This window comes from Bos javanicus, chromosome 23 (assembly GCF_032452875.1).
Source record: "Bos javanicus breed banteng chromosome 23, ARS-OSU_banteng_1.0, whole genome shotgun sequence".
In the NCBI taxonomy this organism is placed as follows: domain Eukaryota; kingdom Metazoa; phylum Chordata; class Mammalia; order Artiodactyla; family Bovidae; genus Bos; species Bos javanicus.
This window is the reverse complement of record NC_083890.1, coordinates 26,210,282-26,226,622: the sequence shown is the minus strand read 5'-3', so window position 1 is coordinate 26,226,622 and position 16,341 is coordinate 26,210,282. Positions and strand designations below refer to the sequence as shown.

At 35.3% G+C, this 16,341-nt stretch overlaps 1 protein-coding gene across 6 annotated transcripts in view; it reads right to left on the bottom strand.

The window, feature by feature from the left end:
• LOC133236440 (butyrophilin subfamily 2 member A1-like) overlaps nt 1-16,341 on the bottom strand; it is a 130,197-nt gene that overhangs the window by 91,716 nt on the left and 22,140 nt on the right. For 5 of the 6 annotated variants that reach the window (XM_061398462.1, XM_061398461.1, XM_061398464.1 and 2 more), the window contains 7 exons: nt 14,382-14,402; nt 12,133-12,147; nt 9,893-9,910; nt 7,385-7,453; nt 6,784-6,804; nt 2,956-2,973; nt 2,210-2,275 (listed from right to left, as the gene is read on the bottom strand). In XM_061398462.1, the coding sequence (XP_061254446.1) occupies nt 2,210-2,275; nt 2,956-2,973; nt 6,784-6,804; nt 7,385-7,453; nt 9,893-9,910; nt 12,133-12,147; nt 14,382-14,402 (228 nt within the window). The remainder of the gene's footprint in view (nt 1-2,209; nt 2,276-2,955; nt 2,974-6,783; nt 6,805-7,384; nt 7,454-9,892; nt 9,911-12,132; nt 12,148-14,381; nt 14,403-16,341) is intronic. The other variant, XM_061398466.1, reaches the window with a different exon arrangement.

The following is a 16,341-nucleotide window of genomic DNA, read 5'->3' as shown; positions in this document are numbered from 1 at the left end:
TGAACTGAACTGAGTGAAGTAAGAGGAAGGAGAAAGGTCAAACACTGGAAGCACTTCCTTAGTTTTTTCTTGGGCTCATATGAACTCTCATTTATTATAATTTATAACAAAACTCCATCTTACTAATGAGAAGTAATAAAGTTTTCTTTCCATACACATGATAGTGCAAAAAGATCCAAGTCTGGCAATGGCCTCATCAGAGAAGTTAGGAGTTCTGAGTTAAACAGTATCAGATCCTTGGATTTGTGCTGGCCTTTCTACCTTTTTTTAAACAGAAAATAAGTATGACTCAATATATGAGTATGTATTTAAAAAGTGATGAAGAAACATAAAGGGACCTTCTGTACACAAGGGTTAATGGATAAATAATCACTTTTAGCCTATTATTATACTGTCATATTCCATTTCTCTTGAAGCAAAAATGTAAATGAAAGACATCAAGAGAATAAAGAAGGTAAAAATTTGGTGTTTGAATTAGTGTTTTCTGAATAAATCTCTTAAGTTTGTATTTTGCACTGAAGGAGGTAAAAGACAGAACAGGTTCCATCTTGAAAACAGGACTCCATCTTGGGCCGGACTGTGGACTTTGAGCTATGTGCCCTGTATCTATGGGAATGACATACAAACTGGAAAACCAGACACCCTGGATGAAGGAGCCTCAGGACTTGTACCTAGACTCTCCTTCACCTAAAAAACATGCTAATTATCTCTGTAGTAGAACAAAGTCATAAATCCCATTATGCTTATCGGGGTACGACCACAGGCCTATTGATAAATGTCTACTGTTTAACTATCTAGGCTTATGACACATGAATCATGGGTTAACTTTGATCGTATCTTTCTTTTCCCTTGTCCAGACTAGTTTCAAGGAAATTGGGGAGGTGGGTTTGAGCATGTATACTTAGGGTATATAAGGTTTTCACAAAAACTGGTCAGGGTCCTTGGCTAAGAGGAGACTCTGCCTTGGGCCTGCCAGTGTAATAAACTGCACCCCACTATCTGCATTGTCCTTCTGAGTAAGCTTGTTTCCCGGAACATGTGGCTACAATAGCACCAACTGTAATTTTGAATTAAAAGAAGCTGCACAATACTACATAAAGCATTTGTATAACTTGGAACAAATGGGTAATAATATCAAGGGAAATGGGAGAGTAGGTTTAGAGCTCACATGTGATAAAGGAACATCATCTGAATTAATAGTCTTTGGGAGAGCAGAAGGTAGAGGAATTTACTCAGCAAATTTGGAGTTTTCTGTTAAGTTTTGCATCAGTATCAATTGAGTAGTGAACTTGAAATGTCACAGTAATTCAACACCAGTGGTCATTTGTATGAAAACTTATACAACATGGGAGTCATGTGGTGATCAGCCTGATATCCCTCATTACTACAAAAATTATAATCAAATCAAGACAAATCTCAGGAGGTATAAAAAGGAAATTAAAACATTTTCAGTTTACAGACAAGAGAAGGTATTATGAAAAGCATGGAAGGGAAGAGTTGGAACTAGGGGAAAACAGATGGAAGAAGTTAATATGAAAATAGTACATAACCAAAAAAATTGGAGAAGGAAGAGGGGAAGGATAAATGAATGGATGCCATACAGATAGAAAAGGAGGGAATGATAGTAATCATTTAAATGGTTATGGGAAAAGTGTCAGAAATACCATTCCCCCCTGCCCCGCACCAAATATCTGAAAAATAAAATGAAGAGAGCCATGTAAATATCAAAAGAAACAAGGACAAAATAATTCTATTTTCTTGAAAATTTTTCATTTGCATTTCAATTTATTAGTGTTCACAAACACACAAAACATTCATATACAATGTGCATATACACACAAGAGCTCATACAGAAATATCACCCACACACTCACACATCCATAGTGAGAAACCCTCCTTTAGCTCAAGAATATTTTCCAGAAATGGAGAAGGACAAAAGCTGAGTCAGTATATTATATCGATAGAGAATTTTAGTCCTGGGATTTTTTTTTTAAAGCTCTTAATCACTTCTGGCATTAGTTAAGCATTCATTGTTCAATTTGTATGATAAGTTATTTGAATGCTTACATTTGTTGAGGGGTCGAGGTAGCTTTGTTCAATAGACTAGGTACAGTACTGAATTACAGGGTTAGAAAAAAATCTAGAGATTACTTATGGTTATGAACTGCATACCTCTAATCACATTAATGTCAACAAATGAATACATTACCTTGATTTTGAGAGTTTCTGTTTTGATCCATTCCGACATCAAGCACTTGTGATTTAAATCCAGAGGCTGTAAGAAAAACAAAATATTCAATGTCAGTGGATAAAAAATTACCACATTTGCAGGAAAATATTCAAAGAATAATTTTGGAAATATTGACATACCTGGGAATGCTAGGGCAATATACTCAGGCACAATGAAAGCATGAGTGTAAAGTTTATGGACCAAGACAAGAAAGCATAATTTATACAAGGTTTGAAGGGACAGTGAAAGGCAAACTTCACTGAGCACATTAGAAATCTTCTCTATCTTTGTCGGTTTGGAGAAATCTCATTGCCATAAAGGAACACCCTAGACATTGGAATATGACAGAGATCTTAACTAGGAATGTGTCCTGGGAGGTAAACAGAATGTAATCCAATCCAGTGCCTTTTAACATAATGTCCTTCATCACATCCACTTTATAGTGAGCCTATGATATGTCTTTGGAAAAAGAGAAAAGCTAATGTTTATAGGAAAGAATGATATAGAATGGACAAAAGAGGAATAAAAATGGATTTCATATGGGGGAACTAAATGGAGAGACTTTCTATAAGAAAGTATGTAATTAAATTTGGAGATGAAAAGATAAGCTTCCAGGGCAAGTGAAATACAAGAAGCATATGGATTAAGAGATGGGGGGATGTTAAAATCTCCAGAAATCAATCATGTTAAAGAGGTCTTTGAGAAACACATTTTAGAATACTTACCACTGTTTTCATGAATTTCTGTAGAAAAATAAAGTAGACATTTTAAGGTCAATATTATTTAAATGGAACACCAAGAAACAAAATGTATTACAAGATTCATATTTAAATTTAAATTTATTATGATTTGAATGCAGATACATACACATACATACACAATGTGGATGAGAGGTCATTTATTCAAGGGACTATGTTCTCAAAAGAATTATAGTGGTAAAAAGTAAAAGTAATCTCTTAACGGGGGAAACATATTGAAATGATACTTCTGAAGTTCACCTTTGAAAAATGTTCTTTTCCTATTTTGACAGTAGTAGTGCTATAACTATTCAGTTAATTAGTTCTAGTAAGTTCTTTGGCTGTTACTTAATAGATGGAATTAGCTTTATTATTGTAATACCTAAAATGTATTAAGAAGCCAATACATTGATTAACACTTTGAACCAGTGTTGTAGAGAAAATGCAATGTTTGTTTCCTGAAAATCTGATTCTATTCACATTTTTGTCAACTGATGAATACATAAAATCTGGTAATGCAAATTTTTAATTTACCAGTGCCTGAATGAAACAGGTCTTAATGAAATCAGGTGAAAAGAAGGTATCATAGTACTAAATGACAGGGAGAATATTTGTAAATCAAAACAACTAAGCTTACTTGGAGAAAATTCACACATCAGAAGCTTCTGTTGCTGTCATTCAATTGCTAAGTCCCGTCCGACTCTTCAGGACCCCAAGTAGTGCAGCATGCCAATTTTCCCTGTCCTTCACTGTCTCCCTGAGTTTGCTCAAACTCACGTCCATTGAATTGGTGATTCCATCCAACCATCTTATCTTCTGTTGCCCACTTCTCCTCCTGCCCTCAATCTTTCTCAGTAATACAGTATTTTCCAATGAGTCAGCTCTTCACATCAAGCTGTCAAAGTATTGGAGCTTCAGCTTCAGCATCAGTCTTTCCAGAGACTATTCAGGGCAATTTCCTATAGGATTGACTGGTTTGATCTCCTTGCTGTCCAAGGGATTCTCAAAAGTCTTCTCCAGCACCACAGTTCAAAAGCATCAATTCTTTGGTGCTCAGCCTTTTTTATGGTCCAACTCTCACATCTATAAATAACTACTGGAAAAACACAGCTTTGACTATATGAATCTTTGTCAGCAAAGTCCTTTTTATGCTGTCTAGGTTGGTCATAGCTTTTCTTTTAAGAAAGAAGAGTTTTTTTTTTTTTTATTTCATAGCTGCAGTGATTTTGGAGCCAAAGAAAACAAAATCTGCCACTGTTTCCATTGTTTCCCCACCTATTTGCCATGCAGTGATGGGACCAGCTGCCACAATTTTGGTTTTTTGAATGTTGATTTTTAAGCCAGCATTTTCACTCTCCTCTTTCATCCTTATCAAGAGGCTCTTTAGTTCTTCTTCACTTTTAGAATGGTATCATCTGCATATCTGAGATTGTTGATATTTCTCCCTGCAATCTTGATTCAGCTTGTGATTTATCCAGCTCAGCATTTTGCATGATGTACTTACTTTGCATATAAGGTAAATACATAGGATGACAATATACAGCCTTGTTGTACTCCTTTCCCAGCCTGAACAAGTCTGTTGTTCCATGTCTGATTTTAACTGATGCTTCTTGACCTGCATACAGGTTTTGCAGGAGGCAGGTAAGGCTGACTAGTATTTCCATCTCTTTAAGAATTTTAAATTCTTAAAATTTAAAAATTTTAAATCCCATGGGCGGAGGAGCCTGGTAGGCTGCAGTCCATGCGGTCGTGACCAGTCGGACACAACTGAGCGTCTTCACTTTCACTTTTCACTTTCATGCATTGGAGAAGGAAATGGCAACCCACTCCCATTGTTCTTGCCTGGAGAACACCAGGGACGGGGAAGCCTGGTGGGCTGCCGTCTATGGGGTCACATGGAGTCAGACACGAATGAAGAGACTTAGCAGCAGCAGCAGCACACAGTCAAAGGCTTTAGCTTGGAAATGGCAGAATTTTGAAATGTATTATTACTAACATTTAGTTGACACAAAGCAAGTCTGCCTAGACTATCAAAAAGAGAAATCAGAAGGACTTGTGGTGGAAATTGAATAACTGTTACCAAAGGCAAATTTCATTTGGAAAGACTCAGTAACAAGGCAAATCATGCAAGTTATATGTAAAGATGGTGTTGGGGAAGATGGTAATTGAATGTTGAAGACAAAGTTATGAGAAACAAATGAAACCATGCTTAGGTTCACAGTGAAATACTGTATTAGAATGCCTTTTTCTTCTTCACAGTAATCAGTCAACAAAAGGAAGAAATTTCAACATGTTCAAGATAAGAGGACAATGTCAGGGAAGGAGGAGGCCCAAAATCTGAAGCACTTCCTGAGTTTTCTCTTTGGTTCAAATAGACCTACATTTATGAGAATTCGAACTGTAAGGTTCCAAGTTCAACTCACTTATGAGAACTAATGTAGCTTTAAGGTGTGAGGTTGGACACAGTATCACAGCATAGGTAAAAGAGGAATTTCTCTGTGTTAAGCAACTCACTGGGTTTGTGGAGGCCTGGAATTTGCCTTTCTCATTTAACATTTCCTGATGAAGTAAAAGGCAATTCACTCAAATGAATAATTCACTCAAAATGACACTAGAAGGGGGAAGACAAAATTTTTGATCATTGCCATAGTTTTCTGTGGGGTTTTTACTACACATTTCTGAGAATTGGAGTCATCAGAGTCAAAGGTCATCTCACCAGTTGAGGAGAATATTGTTGTACTTCCATATGCCCACATGTGAAAGGCAATGAAATTGAAAACAACACCATGCAAAGATTTAGTATAGGACTACCTCTGGAAAAAAAAGAATTAATAATCATTGGTTTTACTTTGGGTCTACCACTTTTTCAGAATAAAAACCTACACGAACAGATATATAAGATATATATTTTTTAAATGATGAAGGAAGATAAAATAAAAAGACCCTACTGTAATTGGGTTACTGTAGCAGTAGCCACTTTTAGCTTCCAGCAAACTGTAATGAGATATAATGCTAAATTCTGTTTCCTCTGAAACAAAATGCAAATGAAAACATCAAATGGATATATGAGGAAAAAGTTTTGGCTTTGAGTGATATATTAGCAGATGACCTTCTGTTAACAGGTGAAGTTCTCCTAAACATATTGAGAACATTTTTAGCTTGCAGACCTAATAATTTTGAAATTTAGAAAAAGACCATATAGTATTTGGTAAAACACATTTATATCTAGAACAATTGGGTCATATGGTCAATGTGAATGTGAAGTTTGACTTAGAGCTCACATTGGCCAAGAAATGACATCTGAAACTCTAGTCTTTGCAAGGGCAGAAGGTAGAAAAAAATTATTCATCAAATTTGGAGTTTTCTACCCACTTGAGTTTTGGCTAGAGTCAGTTACATAGTTATTGTCCCTTGAATTTGAAAGGTCACAGAGATTCTATACTTATGGTCACTTGCAAGAAAATATATTTAGAATTGAAAGGATGTAGTGATCAGCCTGATACTGCTGATACCTACAAATATCATAACCACAGCAGGTCAATTCTCTAGAGACAGAAAGTAAGAAAAGAAAAAGAAAAAAAAAAAAAAACCTAATGATTAGAGAGAAGAAAAGAAATATAATGAAAAGCAAATAATGGGAAGGGATGGAATTAGGAAAAAGAGAGGGAAGAAATTAAAATAAGGGTAATCCATATCCAAGATGTTGGAGATGGATGAGGGGAAAGATGAACTAATGGATGGCATTTGGAAAGAAAAGTGAGGAACGTTAGCAATCATTTAAAGGGTGTGGGGCAGAAGGATGTCAGAAATACTTACCAAATATTTTTCCATGATCATCTAAAAAGAAAATAAAGAGATCCGTGTAAATGTGAAAAGAAACAAAGAAAATTTAATTTTATTTAATATTTTGAAATTACAGTTGCATTTTTAGTATTCAGATACACCCACAAAAGAGGAAAATACATATGGAATATGCATATACACACATATTCACAAAAATATATGCATATATTCACAAAGGGGCATGTATTCACATACACACAGAGAGAGAATGTCACACATTCACAATAAGTAACCAAACCCTCTCTTTTGCTCAATGATATACTCCAGAAATAGGATGACATAACCAGAGTCATTTTACAATATTGAGAGATAATTTTAGTAGTGTTATTTTGGGGGGATTACTTGTTCTTAAAAAAAAAAAAGAACATTTGTAATCACTTTTGACAATAGTTAGGCTTTCATTATTCACTTTATAAGATATGATAAGTTATTTGGATTTAGCACAAATGTTGAAGGATCAAAGTAGCTTTGCTCAATAAACTAGATATAAATACTGAATTTATAGGATTAGAAAAAAATTCTTCCGGAATTTACCGGGTGTCCCTATTCACATTTATGTCACCAATGAACATACTCATTTGTATTATGTGGTTTCTAATATGATCCTCTCCTGAATGATGCACATCTGGTTTAAATTCAGTCACTGTAAGAAAAAAAAAAGATTAATCCCAGTGAAGAGAAGTGAAGTGAAATCATTCAGTCGTGTGCGATTGTTTGTGACCCTATGGACTGTAGCCTACCAGGCTCCTCCCATGGGATTTTCCAGGCAAGAGTACTGGAGTGGGGTGCCATTTCCTTCTGCAGAGGATCTTTCCCACCCAGAGATCGAACCCCGATCTCCCGCATTGTAGGCAGACGCTTTACCGTCTGAGCCATATCTTAAAGTGAAGTAAGTTCTACATTACAGGACATGAAGTGTCTTAGAAAAGCATTATACAACAGCCACCCTGAAAATCACAGTAATTCTGAGGTATCTGATTACTAGCATTCATTGAGGAGAAACAAAATGTTTGCAGATTTTGTAACATCAGGACAAATCACAGAAGTACCAATGGGGCAAACGGAATAAATAATCAACACAGCAAGCATCCATTGTAAAGACAAAAAGTTGAGATCAAGTCATATAAGAATGTATGCGAGTTGACTCTGAAGAAGGAGATTGAGCATTGAAGGCAAAGGTACAATGAAACCATGACTAGGTCCACAGGGAAATACATTAAGAGATTTGCCTTTTTTCACCCATCATTTACTGACAAAATCAAAGGAACTAATAAAGAGATCAATCAAATGAGGATAACATGATAGGAAGTGCGGAGGACAAAAATTTCAGACACAGCCTTGGTTTTCTTTGGCTTCTTAACTAACACACACTTCTGAGCATTGGACATTGAGTATCAAAGAACAACTCACCAAATAGAGTATAATATTGCTGTACTTTCATATACGAAGGAATATGTAGGAAAGGTTCCCAAAGGAGTAAGAATGAAAATGACACCTTGCAAAGCAGTGGGACAATCCTCCCTCTGAGCTACAAATCATTACATTCACTGATCTTGCATAGGGTCAACCTCATTTTTCAAAATTCTATGAAACAGATGCAAACTAAACTATAGAAGAAGTACTTGAAAAGAATGAGGAAGAACAGAATGAAAACACCATCTGTCCACAATCTTCCTGTAGCATGTCATATCAAGGCTGCTGCATACATAATTTTGATACACAACTGAATTAAATTGTCTTTGAAATAAAAAATACCACTGAAAACTGTCATTAAAAAAATGTTAAAAATTTAAAGATTATATCATGCTGTAGGAAAAAAATTGGCAACCTGCCAGGGCAATGGCTTTTTCATCTCTCACATGGAGTACTGAGAGAGGATTATAAACCATTGAAGATTTCCTGGAATATACATTTCTTCTAAAAACACTGAACAAGATTTGGCTTACCAAGATTATTATTTTGTCATTCAGAATGCAAAACCAAAAAATTAATAAAAGGAGATTACTATTGTGCAAAAACAAATTTGCAAGGGTAACACTGGCAATATTATTATACCTGGAAATGTAGTCATGCACAGTGGAAGAAAGAATGACAAACTTATGCAGCAAGGAAATAAAGAATTTACACAGGCTTTAAAAGGCCAATGAATTGGCAAATTTCACTAGGCCTGTAGTGATCATCTCTGATCTCTGCAAACTTGGGGAAGTCTCATTGCCCTAAGGGACTACCCAGGTGGAGCTAGTGGTAAAGAATCCACCTGACAATGCAGAAGGTGCAAGAAACACAGATTTGATCCCTAAGTTGGCAAGATCTCCTAGAGGAGGAAATGGCAATTCACTCCAGTATTCTTGCCTGGAAAACTCCATGGACAGAGGACCCTGGTGGGCTACAGTCCATGGAACCACAAAGAGTCAGACACGACTGAGTACACGCACCTGTGTGTGTACTAAGTCACTTCAGTTGTGTCCGACTCTGAAATACTATGGACTGTAGCCAGCCAGGCTCTTCTCACCATGGGATTTCTCCAGGCAAGAATACTGGAGTGAGTTGCCATGCCTTCCTCACCACCATCTTTCCCATCCAGGGATCGAACCCTTGTCTCTTGTTTCCTACATTGGCAGTCAGGTTCTTTACCACTAGCACCACCTGGGAAAGCCTGAGCACATGCATACATTTACCTAAGTGTGGGCCCTAGATATTGGAATATGACAGAGGTACTGTCATACTGGGGATGTGTCCTGGGAGAGAAACAGAAGGAACCCAGTACCTTTCAACCTAATATCCTTCATCTCATCAACTTTTAAGTAAGCCAGTAAGCTGCTAAAAATATAAAAGAGCTAATGTTAATAAGAAAGGAAAGATTGGAATGGAAAAAATAGGTTTTGAAATGTATTTTTGAAGTGTGAATTAATGAAGAGAACTCTTTATGGGCAAGTCTATGACTAACATTTGGAGAAGAAAAGGTAGACATCCAGGAAGGCAAAACAAAGAAGCATGCTGATTAAGAGGGTGGGAATGTCAAGGCCTCAAGAAATCACTCATATAAAAGAGGTTTGTGAGAAATAAGCTTTAGAATACTTACCATTTTTTACCTGAGGTCCTTTAGAAAATAAAATGAAAAGTTTTAAGGGCAATATCATGGAAACAGCACAATAAGAAATGAAGTTTATTATAAAATTAGTATTTAAATTGTGTCTTTCTGTATGTAGGTACACACACACACACACACACACACACACACACACAGTGGCTAGAGGTCATTTATTTAAAACTATTCTCCCAAAGGGGAGTAGAGGTAAAAAGTAAAAGTATTAATTGTGGGAAATTATTAAAATAATATTTCTGAAGTTTGCATCTTGAAAATATTCTTTACCTATATTGAATGTACTACTTTGCTATTATTCAGGTTATTAGCTCTAATAAGCTCCTGGTCTTTTATTAAACAGATGATGTTAGCTTCATTAGTGCTATGCCAGAGAGAGATTGCAACAACAGGACAAATCACAGAAATGATGTGGGAAATTGAATAGAAAGTAAATTGAGAACACACAGCCACTGAGGAAACTAAAAGATGAAATAAAATTGTACAAGAATGTGTGTATATTATCTTTGAGGAAGATGATGATTGAGCATTGAAGCCAAACATGCAGTAACAGATGAAGCTATGACTGGTACACGGGGAAATATATTATAGATATATATATATGTGTGTGTGTGTGTGTGTATATATATATATATATATATATATATTAAATATTGCTTTTTTCCCTAATAGTTCTTGACAAAATCAAAGGAACAAATAGTTCACCCCTAAAGAAAACATGTCAGGAATAGAGGAAAACAAAATTTTCAAACACTGCCATAGTTTCTATGGGGTACTAGTTGACACTCATTTCTGATTGGAACCATAAGAGTCAACTGCCATTTCAGCAGTTAAGGGGAAATGTGTAGTACTTCCACATATGCCCAAAAGAATAGTGAGAATGCCACCATGCAAAGAGGCAGTATAGCTCGCCCTAAGTGATGAAAGTCATACCAATAGTTGGTTTTACCTTAGGTCATTTCCTTTTTCAAAACACACAGACAACAGACAAAAACTCATTTGAAAGAGAGGTACTTGAAAAGACATGAGAAGGACAGGGTCCCTCTGTCCACAAGTCCACCTGTAATAGTAGTCATTTGACTCCATAATTCAAATTAAATATGTTAATTTGATATATTCCTGAGTTGAATTATCCTTGAAATCAAAGTGCCACTAAAACCTGTCATTGAAATATATTAAAGTGATTAAAATACTAAAATTATTAAAATTTTATCCTCCTGTAGAAAAATAATTCTCAGGGGCTTCCCAAGCAATGGTTTCTTTATCTTTCACATCAAATTTTGAGAAGTGAAAGAGAATACTGTAAACAATTTAACATTTCCTGAGATATAAATTTCTTCTGCAATCATTAAGAAAAACTCAGGTTGCCACGATGAACTGTCATTCACAATACAAAACAAAAAGTGTAAAAAGATTACTATTCTTGGGAGAAAATATTCTAAAAATAATATTGAAAATATTCTTAAATCTAGGAGTGCTTAGGTGATGTACTCAGGAACAGTAGAAGAAAATGCCTCAAGTTTATGATAAGGAAAGATAGCAGCATTTACACAGGCTTTGAAGGGACAAAAACAGGTAAATTTCACTGTCTTTTAGGCATTTTCTTTCATCTCTGCAGGTTTGGGACAGTCTCACTGCCATAAATATTGACCTATGAAATTGGATTGTGTTGAAAGTGCTAACTAGGGATGTATCCTGAGAAAGAAACAGAGTGGAACCCAGTGTCTTTTGATCTAATGTCTTTCATCTCATCACCTTCTTAGTGAACATATATGTCATTAAAAATAGAAGAAAAGTTAATGTTAATAAGAAAAAGATTATATGCATATACAGTACTATATGTAAAATAGTCAATAAGGCCTACTGTATAGCACAGAGAACACTACTCACTATTTTTAATAACCTAAATGGGAAAATAATTTGAAAGAGAATAAATTCATATATATGTATAAATGAATCATTCTGCTATTCACCTGAAACTAACACAAAACTGCAAATCAACTACATTCCAATATAAAATTTTTTAAAAAAGAAATAATATGGGATAGAAAAAGAAGGAATTGAAATGGATTTTGGTTGAGAGACTAAATAGAACTTTCTACAGTAGCTAGGAAAATGGCAAGACAAGGAAAAGCATAAAGATTACAAGATTTGGAAGAAGGCCTCAAGAAATGTCATGTAAAAGGAATTTGTGAGTAACAAGTTTTTAGAATACTTACCATCTCTTGTAGGTTCTTCAGAAAAACAAAACAGAAAGTTTAAGGTCAATATCATGAATGTAATACCAAGAAACAAAATTTATTATAAAATTCATACATAAGGTACTGAATGCAAATACAAACACACACACACACATAGTACATGACACCTCATTTTATTGGAAGCATTCCCCTGAAGGAGAATGGGAATTAAAAATAAATATCATCTTAACCAAGGAAAAACTATTAAAGTAATCGTTCTGAAGTTTACATTTTAAAAATTTCACTTACCTATTTTGTCATAACTAGAGCTTTGTTATTAATGTTATTAGTTCTAATAAGTTCTTTGGTTGTTACTTAATATGAGGTCTTTATTATTGTAATACCCAAGATGTCTTAAGAAGCCAAATCTTTGGCTAGTGTTGCAAAGGAAGTGCAGGGTTTGTTTGCTGGATAAATTCACACTTTTGTCAACTGACAAATACATAGACTTTTGTAAAGAAAATTTCTATTTTAGATAATGTCTTAGTGAAGCATTTCTTAATGAAATTATATGAAAGAAGGGATTTAAGTACTAAATGATAGTGAAAGTGATGGTAAAGCAAATAGCTGAGGACATATTGGAGAAAATTCCAATACTTCAGAATCTTGAAAATGGCAGAATTTTGAAAGGCATCATTACTAACATTCAGCTGACACAAAAGAAAGGAATGTCTAGATTTTATCAAGAAGAGAAATCCAAGAAGTAGTGATGGAGCAAACTGAATAACAGCTGTAGAAGGCAGACTTCATTCAGAAACACTAAATAACAAGACAAACCATGTAAGTTATATGTATGATGGTGTTGGGAAGATAGTAAGTGAATTTTGGAGATAAAGTTGTGAGAAACACATGAAATTATGCTTAGGTACAAAGTAAAACAAGTTGTGATACAGTCTTTTGTTTCTTCAATAAATCAATCAAGTAAAATTAATGAAATATATTTTTAAAATAATAGGAGAATAGCAGGAAGTAAAGAGATAAAAAATTTGAAACTCTTTTTAAGTTTTCTTTTAGATTCAAATGAAATGCTATTTATAAGCATCTAAACCATAAGGTTAATGTTCATCTCTCTAATGAAAAATAATGTAGTTTTAAGTCGGTAATGCCATGTCCCAGATAGATATAAGATTGGAAATTGTCCCATCAGAGGAGGTAGTATAGGAGTTCCTTGGGGTTAAAGCAATGTCAATCATTGGACACATGTTCGCTGTTTACATTTTTCAGAATAAAAAAAAAAGAAAAAACTACCATTAGCAGATATACTAGAGACATATTTAAAATTGATGAGGAAACAAACAGTAAAGGGACCCTTCTCTACATTAAGGTTAATGGAGAATTAAGTACTTTCAACCTCCTAAAAAGTGTAAACAGATATACTGCTAAGTTCAATTTTGCTGAAACAAAAATTTAAGCATTTAAGAGTAATAAAAAGTTAGTGTTTGAATTAGTGTTGTACGAAAAACTCTTAAAATTTCAAAAGAAAGTAATTATTCATTTCACTAACATAACATTTCATTAATTAGAAATACATTATCAAGTGATATTCCCTTAACTGGTAAAGTCCTTCTGAACAAATTAAGAAAAATTACAGTTTGCAGAATTAGTAATTTTGAAAGAAAAGAGGCCACACAATATTAGGTAAAACATTTGTATACCATGAAACAACTCATTAAAAGATCAATGTTTATTGAAGAGTTAGCTTAGACCTCATATTTGACCAATGAATGACATCAGAACTTATAGCCTTTTAGGAGAAGAAGAACGAGAAATTTATTGTGCATAGTTGGTGTTTTCTTTCTTTCTTAAGTTTTGGGTCAGTATCAATTGCCTGGATATTGTGCCTTGAACTTGAAAGGTCACAGAGATTCTACATCAGTGGTCATTTGCATTAGAACATATACAGGATGGAAGTGATGTGGTGAGCAACCTAATGTCCCTAATTTCTATAAAAGTCATAAGCAAATCAACAAGTCTGGAAACTCATAAATTTTTTTTAAAAATTAATGTTTACGTGAAGGAAAAGGTCTGCAATGAAAACCAAGAAATGGTAAAGGATGGAATGAGGGAAAACAAATAGAAGATATTAAAATGGTAGTAGCCCATATGAAAAATTAGAGAGCAAAGAGGGGAAGGATGAGTCAATAGATAGAAAGGCATACAGATAAAAAGGCAGAAAATGTTATTGTCACTTAAAGGGTTATGGGGCAAAGAGTGTCAGAAAAATTTACCAAATTTTTTTCGAATATCCGCTGAAAAACAAAATGAGAAGATCTGTGTGAATATTTAAAAAACAAAGATAATTCACTTTTATTTTAAAATTTGCAGTTAACATTAAGCTCATCCACATTCTGATATACATAACACAAAACAGTAACACAATATGGAACACATATATACACAGGACAGAGGATCCTGGACTGCTGTGGTTCATGGGGTGTCAAAGAGTCAGACATGACTTAGCAAATAAACAACAATGATATGCACAGGACTATTCAGACACATACACATAATCTAAACCAGCTGAGGGTGCCAAACTCTGATCTTTGCTCAAGGGTATTCTCCAGAAATGGAGAGGGGCATAAAATAACTTATTTTATTATATTGACAGAGAATATTAGAAATTTTTGTCCTGAAAGTAATCTTTTCAAATGGTTCAATAGTACATAGTCACTTTTGTCATTCAGTTCAGTTCACTCCAGTAGTTCAGTCATGTCCAACTCCATGAACCACAGCACACCACGACTACCTGTCCATCACCAACTCCCAGAATTCACCCAAACTAATGTCTATTGAGTCAGTGATGCCATCCAATCATCTCATCCTCTGTCATACCCTTCTCCCACCCTCAATCTTTCCCAGCATCAGGGTCTTTTCAAATCAGTCAGCTCTTCACATCAGCTGGCCAAGGAATTGGAGTTTCAGCTTCAACATCAGTCCTTCCAATGAACACTCCAGGACTGATCTCTTTTAGGATGCACTGGTTGAGAGTCCAAGGGACTCTCAGGAGTCTTCTCCAACACCACAGTTCAAATGCATCAATTCTTCTGTGCTCAGCTTTCTTTATAGTCCAACTCTCACATCCATTCATGACCACTGGATAAACCATAGCCTTGACTAAACAGACTTTTGTTGACAAAGTAATGTCTCTGCTTTTTAATATGCTGTCTAGGTTGGTCATAACTTTCCTTCTAAAGAGTAAGCATCTTTTTGTTTCATGACTGCAATCACCATCTGCAGTGATTTTGGAGCCCAAAAAATAAAGTCAGCCACTGTTTGCCCATCTATTTGCCATGAAGTGATGGGACCAGAAGCTATGATCTTAGTTTTCTAAATGTTGAGCTTTAAGCCAACTTTTTTGCTCTCCTCTTTCACTTTCATCAAGAGGCTCTTTAGTTCTTCTTCACTTTCTGCCATAAGGTTGGTGTCATCTGCATATCCGAGGTTATTGATATTTCTCCCGGCAATCTTGATTCCAGCTTGTGCTTCCTCCAGCCCAGCATTTCACATGATGTACTCTGCATATAAGTTAAATAATCAGGGTGACAATATACAGCCTTGGCGTACTCCTTTTCCTATTTGGAACCAGTCTGTTGTTCCATGTTCAGTTCTAACTGTTGCTTCCTAACCTGCACACAGGTTTCTCAAGAGGCAGGTCAGGTGGTCTGGTATTCCTATCTCTTTCAGAATTTTCCAGTTTATTTTGATTCACACAGTCAAAGGTTTTGGCATAGTCAATAAAGCAGAAATAGATGTTTTTCCAGAACTCTTTTGCTTATTCAATGATCCAGTAGATGTTGGCAATTTGATCTCTGGTTCCTCTGCCTCTTCTAAAACCAGGTTGAACATCTGGAAGGTCACTGTTCACATATTGCTGAAACTTGGCTTGGAGAATATTGAGCATTACTTTACTAGCGTGTGAGATGAGTGCAATTGTGCGGTAGTTTGAGTATTCTTTGGCATTGCCTTTCTTTGGGATTGGAATGAAAACTGACCTTTTCCAGTCCTGTGGCCACTGCTGAGTTTTCTAAATTTGTGGGCATATTGAGTGCAGCACTTTCACAGCATCATCTTTCAGGATTTGAAAGAGCTCAACTGGAATTCCATCACCTCCACTAGTTTGTTCGTAGTGATGCTTCCTAAAGCCCACTTGACTTCTCATTCCAGGATGTCTGACTCTAGGTGAGTGAA